Genomic DNA, 14,368 nt, shown 5'->3' with positions numbered 1-14,368 from the left:
ACACTGAAAAGAGAAGTTACTTACAGTTAACTCTGATTCTTCAACTACATTGTCTTTGTAGATACCACATTGTCTTTGGCATCATAGGGTCAGATAATCTGGAAAAGTGGTGCCTTTGAGCCATACAAATGCCCCCTAAATGTTAACCTGTTCATAGCATGTGTAGCAGGAGTATTAATCTGCAAAGACAATTCTAAGTAGGAAGTAGAAATAAGTATCTCAAGAAAAATTTTAAAATTAAACCTAGCAACTTTAAATAGTAACTGTTAAAGAATGATGAAAAATTGAGATTCTGAAATTGAAAATAAATGTGTTTCAAAAGTAAAAAATTGCTTACATTGTTTAACTGAAGATCAAAATTAATGAAGTGAGTAATTTAGGCTGCAATCCTGCAGACACTCATGAAGGTGGGTAATTTTGCTCATGTGAGTTGTCTCATTGAAGTCAATTTTATAAACCCTTTGTACTTATTTTAAAAAATGGTACTGAGGGATAAAACAAAAACAGCAGTAGACCTCTTAAAAGGAAGCATTTATTTGGTCTTAACTTGCATTATTTCCCCTTATTCATAATGTAATAGCACAGTGAGATAATATGGAGTGGAGATTGCAGCTCCTGCTTTATAGGACGACTCTAGCGAGGGAGCCCCCTAAGCCTGGGGAAATGAATGAGGGCATCTATATGGGGATATACATATCCCCATTTAATCCCCTCCCCCCATTTCTGCTGTGTTCCCTGATACTCCAGTTCCCCCATAACATAAAGGGAACCAATGGGTCATGCTTTGTTCCCCTTGTACTGCCAATCCCCTTTACTGCCCCCATCCCCCATGTCTCCTGTGGTCCATGGAACGCATTTCCCTAGCTACTAGCAATGCTTGTCTAAGGTGCCTCGGGGACATATTAGAGGGAGCACTGCTGATAACTATGTATGTAGTTAGCTTATATGGCCCCCATTACTGTAATATCTGAGCACCTCAGAACATTTGTTTTAATTATTCTCTCAACACCCTCGTGGACAATAGAAGTATCGTTATCCCAGTTTACAGATGTGGAACTGAGGCACAGAGAAACTAAGGGTATGTTTCAACTTTGAGATGGGGGTGTGATTCCCAGCCTGAGGAGACGTACTCATGGTATCCTCATTGAGATAGCATGCTAAAAATGCTGTGGCAGCACGATGGGCTAGCCACCCTGAATACATGCCCATTGGAGACCCTACATACATACTTTGGGAAGCTAGTCCTTCCCAGAGCTCATATTGCCTTGGCTACGCTCTGTTTTTAGTATGCTAGCCTGATGAAGGCTAGCGCAAGTATGTCTCTTCAAGCTAGGAATCACACCCCTGTCTCCAAATGTAGATATACCTGAAGTGGTTTGCCCAAGGTCATGCACACAGGAAATCAAGGGCAGAGCAGTGAATCAAACCTGGGTCTCAAGAGTGCCAGGCTAATGCTCTGACCACTGGCCCATCCTTCCTCTCCAGGTAGGCAAATTCCTTCCCTAGGCTACAGGTGTCATGGGTGGCAGTTCAAGGAGGTCAGGAATGTGGGGGTAGTGATATCCCCTCAGTGCCTTTGGTGTGGGGAGAGGTATTGGGGTTGTCAAGGTACATAGTAGGAATGGGGAGAGGAGAGCAAGTGGGGACTTGTGAGGGACATAGATTCTCCATCCATTAATGCCCCCGAGGCTGTAGTAGGGGGGGAATATGTGGAGACATGGATGCTCACTCATTAATGTCCTTCAGAAATGGTGCGGGCTTGCAACCCCAATACTCCAGCTCCCTTAGCTTGGCTATACACTTCCCAGTTTTCTGATGTTTGTTTTTTATTACAATACTAAGGCCAGGTCTACACTACCACTTACTTCAGTATAACTTACGTAGCTCCGGGGTGTGAGTGACGTAAATTATACTGACCTAAGCACTGGTGTGGACAGTTCTATGTTGGCGGGAGAGTTTCTCCCACCAACATAGCTACCATCTCTCATGTAAGTGGATTTATTATGCTGATGGGAGAGCTCTCTCCGGTCACCATAGAGTGTCTTCACTGGCTATGTAGCGCTTCTATTGTAGACTAGCCCTAAGTTTCTTGTAAAGGTGATAGTGGGTCTTAATTCCACACTTCTTTGTTTCTCAGTATTTGGGTTCTGGGAATTAAATTCATGTTCTAGTAAGGCACAAGGAGCATAAAGCACAAGGCACTGTTGGGTGCCTACAACCTTAACTCCATGTTAATAATTTTTTTTATGTTAACTTTTATTATATTTTAAGAATAGGAAAAACTGCAATTTTTTACAAGGAGAGATGTAGTTTGTTTTTAATGTGTAAAGCAGGTACAGTGATTCAGAATTAGTGGAAGAGGTATTATACTATCTCCTTTAATAATATTTGACATTTTTGTATTTAATATTACTGTTTTAATTATAAATACATCTTAGGTTGAATATCTTCAGCAAACAAATAGAGAGCTTGAGAATCGCATACAAGACCTTTTGGACACCAGACAAAATGTCACTAGTGAAGTGGTTCATTTAAGCAATAAAAATGAAGAACTTTGCCAAGAACTGAGTGAGATAGACCATTTGGCACAGCAATTGGAAAGACACAAAGAAATTGTGCTTGAGACTGCAGACAAGGAAATTGGGGAAGCTAAGGTAAGCAAATACTGTAATTTGCTATGTTGTTATGGATCTGATCCAACTCCCATTCAAGTCTGAGGAGTTGGATCTGCATTTAAAGGATACAAGGATTATTTTCCTACCGCAGATCAAAACACTATGAAATGTACTTAGAATGTTGTATAGAATTTCTCATTGAAAGGTGACTATCCTTACACCATGATTAAATATATATTTTTGTTACTATGGCATCACAAAGCTTTGTCTAGTACTATAAAATACCATAAAACTTTGTTTGGGTTCATCTCTTGGTGCTTTGTGTTTAAGGTTTAAGATTTTTTTCTCTGTTCTATTTAGAATGAGCAGGAAAATGCACAAAATAGACCAGCAAGCATGCTAATGGAAATGGGCTTATTTCTCTTATTTTGTCACTTTACTATTTTAGGCAAGACAATTATTTAAAGAGTAGTTAGCTTCTAGAAGGAAGAAGACTGTTTTAAAAAAAAAATTCTGAGACCAAGAACTCCTGGGACAAGATAGATCTTTGTAACAATGATGATTGGTTTTGGAGGGTTCTGGTCTGAGGAATCAAGCAATTAATCTCTATGTTCTAAGAGGAATATAAGTCTGTGTGCAGCAAATTTTAGACTTTTCCAGTACTTCTGTTCTGTTCTTTATTCAATAAATAACATGGAAATCAAGCTCTCAATCAAGTAAGTGATGACTAGTAAATTCTTAGGTATTAAGTTCAGCTTATGTAGCATTTTACTGGGTATATGTACTTAGAATTTAGCAAAGTAGAAATCACTTTCTAAGTAAGTTGTATATGTCTCACAAAAATATATTGTACACAATATCAAGGATGTTTGATTTTAAAGGAATTATAATTTTGAATACTTATTTTTTATTAATATATGTTAACTTTGATTAATAGAAAGAGATTAAAAGAAAACATAGTGAAATACAGGATCTTGAAGAAACAATAACGAGATTTAAGTCAGTAAGTAAAACAACCTTTTCAAATTGAGGTTTCTTCAGGTAACTCCAATTAAGTTGTGATTTCTTTTTTTTTTTTCTGTCTATCATATCTTGTATAGAATATTTTAACATGCATTCATCCTTATGAGATAAATTGTTAAATTTACAGGAATGAAAATATCTGTTAGCTCTTTTAAAATAGAAAATGTGTATAGGCATGAATATTTTCTATAATATCTAAGAACTTAAATAAAATAGCTTAGAGAGTACATTCCAAAGTTAAAAAGCTGAATGAGCCATCCTATGATTATGTTGTAAATTTGAATAAACGAAAGAAAAAAATTCTGTAGACAAACAGTTTGGTTAAGCATTGTAGTTTTCTTTTTGTATTTGTTTCTACACATTGTATTACAAAGGACATTTCTGTGTAGAGTACAATCTTTTCCTTGTTATAATTTCTCCTTGCCCAATGTCATAGTCCTTAGTTTGTACAGACGCTCCCCGGGTTACGCAATCGTTCCATTCCAGAACGCCTCGCATAACTCAAATTTTGCATAAATGGGAAACTTATACCTCACTGTTACGCCAAAAACCCCCAAAACCTCCTATTTCTAGCTTATGGAACTTTTTCCGTAAGTGCGAATTTGCATAATTTGGGTCTTGCGTAACCTCGGGAGCATCTGTAATGGCATAATTATTTTCACCACACCCAAGCAGGACATCTCAGAGAATTTTTTGCATATAGAAACTGCTCAATCTCTTAATCAGGACTTCCAACGTTTTACCTAGCACTTGCTAGGTTGGAGACAAAGCTTAACAGCCCAGATGAAAAATACCTGCGTCCCCATGTCCTTTAAAGTGTGTCTCCTGTAGTTTAAAACAACACATCATGTAGTTTCAGAGGAGCAGCCATGTTAGTCTGTATCCGCAAAAAGAAAAGGAGTACTTGTGGCACCTTAGAGACTAACCAATTTATTTGAGCATAAGCTTTCGTGAGCTACACGAAAGCTTATGCTCAAATAAATTGGTTAGTCTCTAAGGTGCCACAAGTACTCCTTTTCTTTTTACATCATGTAGTGGCACTGTTTAAGTATTGTATGAAAATGTTAAAATCAACTTTATATAAAATATTTCTTTAAAAAGCATTCAATTAGTAGGATGAGCTAATGATAGAAAAAATATGCACGAAACAGTATTTGACCAGATATAGAACTGGTTGAATACAACAAAATATTGTCATACAAATTATTTAATGCCAATTAAATTAATCAAATATTTTATATTTATGAAATACTGTTTGATCAGACCTGCTTACTAAGATCTCTTGCTTTAGTCGTATCTTCTTTCCTTTGCAGGTTCCTCTCCACTTTTTATTTTTAAATCATTTTTCCCTCTTAATATAGCAGCAGAATGAAACTGATCTGGTTCTTCTTAGGGTTTGTCTACACTTACCAATTCGTCTATTGATGCATCGGTCGTGAATTTAGCTGGACCCACTAAATTGACTGCCGATTGCTCTCCCGTCAACTCCTGTACTCCACTTAAACGAGAAGTGCCAGGGGAGTTGACGGGAGAGCATCTCTGGTTAACATTGCATAGTGTGGACCCTGCAGTAAGTAGATGTAAGTATGTCGACTTCAGCTATGTTATTCACATAGCTGAAGTTGCATAACTTAGATCGATCTCTCCCCGTAGTGTAGACAAGGCCTTAGTTTCATTGCTGACTGCAGGGTTCTGAATGCAGGATATAACATAATGCATTTTTTCTTTACACTTGATTATAGTAAAAAACTGGCACCAAAACAATACATATTCATTAACATTTAAAATTTTGTACATGGGGTTGGTTAAACAGTAGCAACATATGATCATAATTAGAAAGTTAATAAAATTTGAAATTGTTATTAAAATACTTTGCTTAATTTTTACTTAGTGGTACTTTTACGAACCTACAGTACTAACTTTTTCAGTATTTTTATGTCAGGAGTTATGTTCGTGTCGGAGAGAAAAAGAGAGGCTGGCTGATGAACTCTTTGGAAAAGCAGATGAAAAACAAAATTTTGAACTATTGTTAAACCAGCTTGAGCAAGAGAAACAAAGGCTTTCAGAAAAAGTTGAAAACTTTGAAATTATAGGTAAATGTTTAAATATTGATTCTCTTAAATATATCTTTTATGTTGTTTTTTAAAAATAATAAAATCTTAAATATATTTGTCTGTAAGTGGTAATAACACTAAATCAGGATCCTGTTTATATTTGGAATAAAAATAATTGTATGAAGGCTTAAGGTTTTCCATCAAAATATTCCAGCACTGAAACTGTGCATGCATGATATAATTTACCTACAGCTGCATTTTTTTCTGCATGAGGGGTGTACAGAGTTCGATAGTGATTTTAGGCTTTATTTGTGCTAATCTTATTAACCGTGTAGATGGTACATGTCTGTCCTGAATAGTATACTCTAATTGTTAATGCAAAATAAATTGTTATGGAACTGCAGTATACTGATGGTGGCTATTGTTCTATTTATTTTATTTTTTGTGTGTGCATCTGTGTGTGTGATTTTGTTGCATACCTTTCTAGTTGTAATATATTAGAAATACTTCTAAAACTTCTAACTCGTATATAATAGGCAAATACATTTAACTCTAGTTTTGTCAATAATAAAATGTATTCTATCTTCATGATCCTATTTTGTTGTAATATTTAGTAATTGTTGTTGTAACTTGAGTGTGCATTCCTTAAAATAGTCTCTTCTTCATATATACACTAGTTTTGTTATTTCTTGGTTGCTTTTCTCTGCAGAACGAGAACTTGTCTTAGAAGTAGAGAGAATGAGGTTAGAATATGGTATAGCTTTTGGAGACAAGTCACCTTCTCGACTAGATGCATTTGTGAAGACTTTAGAAGAAGACAGGGATTACTATAAAAGAGAGCTAGAATATCTTCAAAAGATGATAAAACGAAGAGCTAGCCCATGCCGTAGATCTCCAGAAAAGGTAACGCTCCCTTTATTAATGAATGGTGGAAACAGCAATGTAGATCTGTTGCTGGAAATATATCACTTCAATTCAAGAAGTGATAAAATATAATCTAAATATTAACTGCAGAAAATTATTTATCCTAATTGTCTTTTTAAATTATATTCACAACATGAACAATAAGTAACTGTGAACCATTATAGTAATTTTCCCTCTGTTTCAGAGTAACAGCCGTGTTAGTCTGTATTCGCAAAAAGAAAAGGAGTACTTGTGGCACCTTAGAGACTAACCAATTTATTTGAGCATGAGCTTTCGTGAGCTACAGCTCACTTCATCGGATGCATACCGTGGAAACTGCAGCAGACATTATATACATTATATACAGTTTGTGTGTGCATGGGGTGGGGTGGGGGGGTGAGAAAACCTGGATTTGTGCTGGAAATGGCCCACCTTGATTATCATGCACATTGTAGGGAGAGTGGTCACTTTGGAGAGCTATTACCAGCAGGATAGTGAGTTTGTGTGTGTGGTTTTTGGAGGGGGATGAGAGAACCTGGATTTGTGCAGGAAATGGCCCACCTTGATTATCATGCACATTGTGAAGAGAGTTGTCACTTTGGATGGGCTATTACCAGCAGGAGAGTGAGTTTGTGTGTAGGGGGGTGTGGAGCGTGAGAAAACCTGGATTTGTGCTGGAAATGGCCCAACTTGATGATCACTTTAGATAAGCTATTACTAGCAGGACAGTGGGGTGGAAGGAGGTATTGTTTCATGGTCTCTGTGTATATATTGTCTGCTGCAGTTTCCACGGTATGCATCCGATGAAGTGAGCTGTAGCTCACGAAACCTCATGCTCAAATAAATTGGTTAGTCTCTAAGGTGCCACAAGTACTCCTTTTCTTTTTTCCCTCTGTTGATACTCATACCTTCTTGTCAACTGTTGGGAATGGGGGACGTCCACCTTGATTGATTTGGCCTCGTTATCACTACAAAAAGTAGTTTTCCTTCTGTTGATATACACCCCTTCTTGTCAACTGTTGAGAATAGGCCACTTCCACCTTGATTGAATTGGCCTCATTCTCACTGACCCCCCACTTGGTAAGGCAACTCCCATCTTTTCATGTGCTGTAATATATATACTGTTTACTGTATTTTTCACTCTGTGCATCTGATGAAGTGGGTTTTAGCCCACAAAAGCTTATGCCCAAATAAATTTGTTAGTCTCTAAGGTGCCACAAGGACTCCTTGTTATTTTTGCTGATACAGACTAACGTAGCTACCACTCTGAAATAGTAGACTTAATTTCCTTCTTTTACTCTTGACATTTTTTAAGTCTTCCATTATTGCTCAATCTGTAGAAAAAGATCTTTATTTCAAATTAAAGAGGAAAGAAGCAAGAGAGATCTAAGGGTATGTCTATCTGAGTATCTAAGGTACCCTGACATGCAGGTATGTCTATACAACAATTAAAAATCTACAGCTGGCCTGTGCCAGATGATTTGGGCTTGGGCTAAGGGACTGTCTAATTGCAGTGTAGACTTTGGACTTGGACTGCAGCCCAAGCCCGAACGTCTACACCACAGTTAAACAGCCCTTTAGCCTGAGCCCCTTAGCCTGAGTCAGTTGTCTAATTTCTGTATAGACATACCCTACATGTTTTGTCAGGTTTTGGAAAAACTGTTCCTTGTTTGGTATTTACAGTAAAGCATAGAAACCGAATCGGGATTGGGGCTCCATTTTGCTGACTTTTGCCTAGAAATATATATTTTACGGATGTTACTAATAATGTTATCTACTAAATATATATTTAGTATTTTCTGATTTACTTTGCAGAGTGAAAATGTGAAGTTGATCACGAGGGAAAGAGATGAACTACAATCTATGTTGGATAGATTTGAAAAACACATGATAGAAATTCAATCCAATGTCAAATTACTGACTGCGGAAAGAGACAAATTAAATGTCCTTTATGAACAAGTAAGAAATTAAGGGCATGATCTAGTTGCCATTAAATTCATTGACTAACACTTCATAGTACTGTTTATTTAAAAAAAAAAAAAAAAAAGCGGGGATTGAGGGATTTGGGGCCTCAACATGGTGGGAGCCTAGGAGCATAGCCCAACCAAGCTATAACTACTGTAGTAGGATTGCAAATTTAGGATTATTTGTTAATTGGGTAATTCCTGATTTTATTGCTTTGTAATAAATTGGTAACTTCAAAGAAATTCTAGTAGTGGCTACTGTGTCTTCCTGAATTCAGTTAGGGTATTTGCTGTGCAAATCTAATTTATATCTAATTTAGATACCACAGTGAGGAGTGTTGTAGAAAATCTTAAATTAGGTAGATAGGAGTTAAAATTGTAATCTGGTTTATTAGTGTCACAAGTTAATATGTAAACTAAGGCTATGTCTATACTTCTCTGTTGTTCGGACTACAGGGGTGTGAACAGCAGTGCACACCAAAGTTCTGTGCTGTAACTCCCCTGTGTAGGCGCCGTGGGAGCAAACTGAAAGGTTCCCAATCTTGTTAGCATCATAGTTCTCAAACAGGACTATGTTAACGTGAATTAGGAACCTTTTAGTTCGTGCCGGCCGAGTCCACATGAGGAAATTAGAACACAGCACTTTTGGTGCGCACTGCTGTTCATGCCCTGTATAGTCCAAACTGCAGGGCAGTGTAGACAAGCCTGAAGTCACCTAATATTTTAAATCCAGTTTTACAGCTTTAGCTGTTTTATAGAATCATACGACTGGAAGGGACCTTGAGAGGTCATCTAGTCCAGTTCCCTGCATTCATGGCAGGACTAAGTATTGTCTAGACCATTCCTGACAGGTATTTGTCTAACCTGCTCTTAAAAATCTCCAATGATGGAGATTCCACAACCTCTCTAGGCAATTTATTCCGGTGCTTAACCACCCTGACAGTTAGGAAGTTTTACCTAATGTCCAACCTAAACCTCGCTTGCTGCAATTTAAGCCTATTGCTTCTTGTCCTATCCTCAGAGGTTAAGAAGAGCAATTCTTCTCCCTCCTCCTTGTAACAACCTTTTATGTACTTTAAAACTGTTATCATGTCCCCTCTCAGTCTTCTCTTCTCCAGACTAAACAAACACAATTTTTTCAATCTTCCCTCATAGGTCATGTTGTCTAGACCTTTAATCATTTTTGTTGCTCTTCTCTGGACTTTCTCCAATTTGTCCACATCTTTCCTGAAATATGGCGCCCAGAACTGGACACAAAAATCCAGTTGTGGCCTAATCAGCGTGGAGTAGAGCGGAAGAATTACTTCTCATGTCTTGCTTACAACACTGGTGCTAATACATCCCAGAATGATGTTCGCTTTTTTTGCAACAGTGTTACACTGTTGACTCATATTTATGCTATGGTACTCTATGGGTTAGCATCCTCAAAAGAATGCTAACTTTAGAATCTTATGCCCTCAAATATATGACCTTTTAGGAAATTTTTGAAGCGACATATATTTTAGAACACTTTCAAATGATGCTTCTACAGTTACATATAGTATATTGTAACTTCTAATTCACAACTCTTTTCCTTTTGAAAAGTAATTAGTTAAGATGTACATACTGTACTTGGAATTTGGAAATAGAAAGGTTAGGAAGATAAGGGAGAGGTAGAATTCATGAGAAGGGGATGGGAGGATAGAAGCAGGAAAGGAAGGAGTAGGAAGTAATGAATGAGAATAGAAGGGGGGTTGGACATAAGGAAGAAGTAAGAAAGAAAAAGCATTAAGTGTATGTTGGGAAAATCAAGAATTCTTTGCCTTTGTACGACTTAAGGAGCATTTTCTGGATGTCTAGGAAACAACTAGAAAGAAATGCAGTATATCTAGTGTAATCAGAATGCTAAAAATCAGTTTGTCATTTTTCTTAACATTATATACAATGTACTATTTTGAATGTATGACTACTACTAAGCAGTACTCTTTTAAAGTCTCAGGATGAATTAAATAGGTTAAGAAGAGAGGCAAAGCATACTTTAGTTTCTCAAAGTCATGTGGAAGAGGAAAGAGACATTGCATTAGCTGACTTCAGAAGAATGATGGCAGAAAAAGAAAGTCTAAAGGAGAAACTAAAGGTGAGCATGTGTTAATATAAATTAATGCTTTTTATGTTAATCTGAGAATATCTACTCTTATGAATTCTGAGAGGGATTTATAATTTGTTGCTTATTTATGCAGTCATAATTATAACTAAGAGCATACAACTTCAATTTTCTTCTCTACTGAACACCACCACTAGATCGCTTGTATAGTCTGTGCAGAATTAATGAGCTTTCTGGAAATTCAACATTTTAAAATATTGCGCTTGTAAAATGATCATCTTATACATCAAAGAATGCATTTGTCAGGAGAAACTATGCATAGGATCAGTATGTATCTGTGCAATAAATATATGGATATAATGTTTCAATTACTCTTGCATGTTTCATTTTATTGGTGCAAAAAAAGCATTAAACCTATGCTCAGTAATGTTGGGGGTTTTTTTTTGTTTTTTTTGGTTAAGCCTCAAGTTATTTTAAGCACTGGACATGGAAATACAGCTACAAAAGCAGTGTCGCAGAAGGGGCTCTGTAAATACTAGATATTAAAAACTGCTCCACAGATATGTAAATAAAGTATATCCTTTCTGGTATTTTATTTGCTAGCTTGGGGCTAAACATTAGAGCCGATTTAATCATTTAATGTCTAGTGTTTAGATTCACTGTGAACATTCTGAAGCTTTAGTTCATTATAATGTTTTGTTTACTTCAATATGATATTCTTTGTGTGTTTTGCCTTGCAACCTGTCACTATGAACACCAAAAGTGAAATCTTGGCCCCATTGATGCCAATAGGAGTTTTACCATTGACTTAAATAGAACCAGGATTTCACTTCTATGTGGAAACATTTCTAACTTGATATTATACTTAGAGCTAAGGTTTTTTTTTTTTTTTTGAGTAATTGTTCATATAGATTCCAATCTTGGTGCAAGAATGGAATCTTTAAAATGGCAGTGTCTGGGAGGTTGGCCTGCACTTTGCATGACCCTCCTGCTTCCCACAGCGGAAGAGACAAAGGATGGTACGACTACAACCCATGCTTGGTTCTTTCTTATCACCTGTTGCTGCAAGACAGAATCCTATGGTATCCTTGTTCCTTGCTTAGCAAGAAACCAGTTAGTCTGCAAAGTTTTCAATTTTTGGTGGTTAAACTTTTTGATAGGTTTTCTTTGCCTCTTGGCTTTTTATTTATCTCAGGTAAAGAGCAATGACCGGTAGGCCCTGCAAATATGTGGATTTCTGTTTTATATCCATGGACCATGTTTGCGGATCGATGCGGATACAACTTTTTGTATCCGCACAGGGTTCTAAATACAGGAGCTCAAAGGCAGGGAAGCAGCTGTCTGTAGTTCATAGCCTGTGAGGCTGCTTCCCCACCTTCCAGCCCTATATTCCCTCTCTCCCTGTATACAGAGAAAGGGGAGGTGGATGGATCAAGACAGGCAGGAAAATCCCCTATGCTCCTATCTGTAGTTTAAGCAGCCAAGCAATGTAGGAAACTTCTCCCAACTTCATTGTCATATCAGGTCAATTGGAGAGGGAGGCAGCTGCTTCTGCAAAGTAAGTCAGTCTGGCTTCCTGACTTTGCAGAAGCAGCTGTCTCCCTCTCCAACTGACCTGTTACGGCACAAATTAATCATTGGCTGGGTAACTGGAGAACACCCCTCTTCTGCTCCCCTAACCCTTGCACCTCCCTCCTGTGCCCACCTGGGAAAAGTGACCTGAGTCACAGAATGCCTGCTGTCATTGCTCCTCTTTCCCTCCCCCATCCCCCCCTCAGCCCCCTAGGGGGCTGCAGAGGATGATCTGCCAAGCCAATAGGTGCCAGGGCTGAAATAAGGCATTGGTTGGCGGCCAGAGAGCATCTACACACACACACACAAATCATGGAGTGCCTGTTGTTGCTCTCCCCCGCCCCCACAGGCCCCTGGAGATACTGGAGAGACAGAAGCTGAATGCCAGAGCCATAGGTGAGGTTTGACGTCAGAAGTTGGAGGGAAGGGAGGCTGGAGCCAGAGTGGGTAGTAGGTGGAGTAGATATGGAAACAAGTCTGGAGTAGGGCCTGGAAGCAGGCTGGAGCAGGACAAGTGCAGCTGTGGGCATAGTACATGTTGAGGAACTGCAGATCTGCTCTGGGTGCCAGGCTTATGAGCAGGGTTGCTAAACCAGCAGCCAGTCAGGTGATTTGGCTACTCTGTCAGTTCCAAGGCAGTGCAGCTAGACTCATTGGTTGCCTAGCAGTGAAGTTAGTCAGGGAGCAGGCCAGTGGTTGGTCTGACCCCTGACAGCACCCCCTTCATTCAGGGTCACTTCCTAGGAATGCTGGGGCTGTGTTTCTTTGGTTAGGCAGGAAGGCACACAGGAGGTCTGGGATCTGGACATGTTCCACAGCTTCTTGTCTGCTCCTCCAGGACTTATCCCTCCCAGTCAATCAGATACTGGAGTCTTCCGCAGACTCAGTGAGAGTCCAGAATCTGCTGGTTCACATGTTCCTGTTGGCCCTTCTCAATTATTGACGGAGGAGGAGGAGTGTAGCGCGGGCAGAAATTCTGGATAAAGGTTTCAAGAGGGAGATGTAGAACATGGGGTGGATCTGAAGCAATTCTGGCAGCTGTAATCGAAAGATTACTTGGTTAAGTTGTTCTGTGTTCTCAAATGGCCACAAGTACTTGTGGTCCAGCTTCATGGATGGACGGCTATATTGCAGGTTTTGGGCAGTCAATCAAACCCTATCCCCTTTCATGAGATTGGGGGTTGGCTGATGGTATCAGCTGGCTAATGGCATGGTGCTTGTACACTGTCTTAGCCTCTTTTAACTGGTGCCTGAATTCTTGATGTACTTGGTTAATGTGCACAGTAAGGTCAGCGATGGCTGTTAAGGGTAAGGCAAGGGGATTTCAGGGTGCTGCCAAAGGTGGAACCCATAATTTATTAAGTGGGGGTCTTCTGAGGTGCAGTATGGGTGGAGTTGAAGGTGAATTCAACATGGGGAATGAATGCCAACCAGTCATCCTGGTGGTAATTTAGGAAGCAGCTTAGGTACTGCTCGAGGACTTGATTGACTCTCTCTGCCTGACTGTTGGTACTAGGGTAGTAAACGGTTGAGGTACAAGGTTGAATGGTCCGGAGGCACAGAAATTTCCATCAAAAGCAGGCAATAAACTGTGACCCCCGGTCAGATACTATGCTTGTGGGCAACCCATGAAAGTGAAAGTTATTGTCTTCAAACAGATGGGCTATTTTGTGGGCAGTGGGGAGGCTGTGACACAGTATAAAATGTGCCATCTTTGTCAGGAGATCAATGACCACTAGAATCCTTGGGAGGGCGGATGTTCCATGATGAAGTCCATCAACACAATGGCCCAAGACTGAGGCGGAATGGAAAAGGGCTGAAGAGTAGTTTCACATGGGATTTTGATCTGGGCACAGAGGTTACAGGACCAGATATAAGTTGCTGTTGAAGTGTGCAGGGCCAGCCACCAGAAACTCCTTGAGGGCTTGGGTGTTGAATTGACCAAAGTGACCTGCCAGAAGAGGATCATGACTGATTTGTAGAACTTGCAGCCTGGGTGAACCACTGGGTATGTAGATGTGCCCCTTATGATACAGAAAGGCAATCTGGGTGGTAGCATTGTCCAGGGCTTTGTGGATCTGAATTGTGAAGGGATCGTTAGGCAGCAGAGAACACATGGAGGGTAGCAGATTATGGACAGTGGTACTCAAAATG

General features: G+C 39.1%; 1 protein-coding gene across 3 annotated transcripts in view; it reads left to right on the top strand.

Moving 5' to 3' along the window:
* Positions 1 to 14,368, top strand: part of CEP135 (centrosomal protein 135) — a 103,068-nt gene that overhangs the window by 35,102 nt on the left and 53,598 nt on the right. For all 3 annotated transcript variants that reach the window (XR_014711434.1, XM_084627093.1, XM_084627092.1), the window contains 6 exons: positions 2,439 to 2,654; positions 3,553 to 3,618; positions 5,581 to 5,731; positions 6,402 to 6,595; positions 8,411 to 8,554; positions 10,532 to 10,675. Coding sequence is in view for 2 of the 3 variants with exons in the window: in XM_084627093.1 (XP_084483219.1) it covers positions 2,439 to 2,654; positions 3,553 to 3,618; positions 5,581 to 5,731; positions 6,402 to 6,595; positions 8,411 to 8,554; positions 10,532 to 10,675 (915 nt within the window). In the remaining variant the exon portion in view is untranslated. The remainder of the gene's footprint in view (positions 1 to 2,438; positions 2,655 to 3,552; positions 3,619 to 5,580; positions 5,732 to 6,401; positions 6,596 to 8,410; positions 8,555 to 10,531; positions 10,676 to 14,368) is intronic.

The sequence above is a fragment of the Lepidochelys olivacea genome, assembly GCF_965140295.1.
Source record: "Lepidochelys olivacea isolate rLepOli2 genome assembly, chromosome: 4".
Classification (NCBI taxonomy): Eukaryota; Metazoa; Chordata; order Testudines; family Cheloniidae; genus Lepidochelys; species Lepidochelys olivacea.
This window is presented reverse-complemented; position numbering and strand designations above follow the sequence as displayed.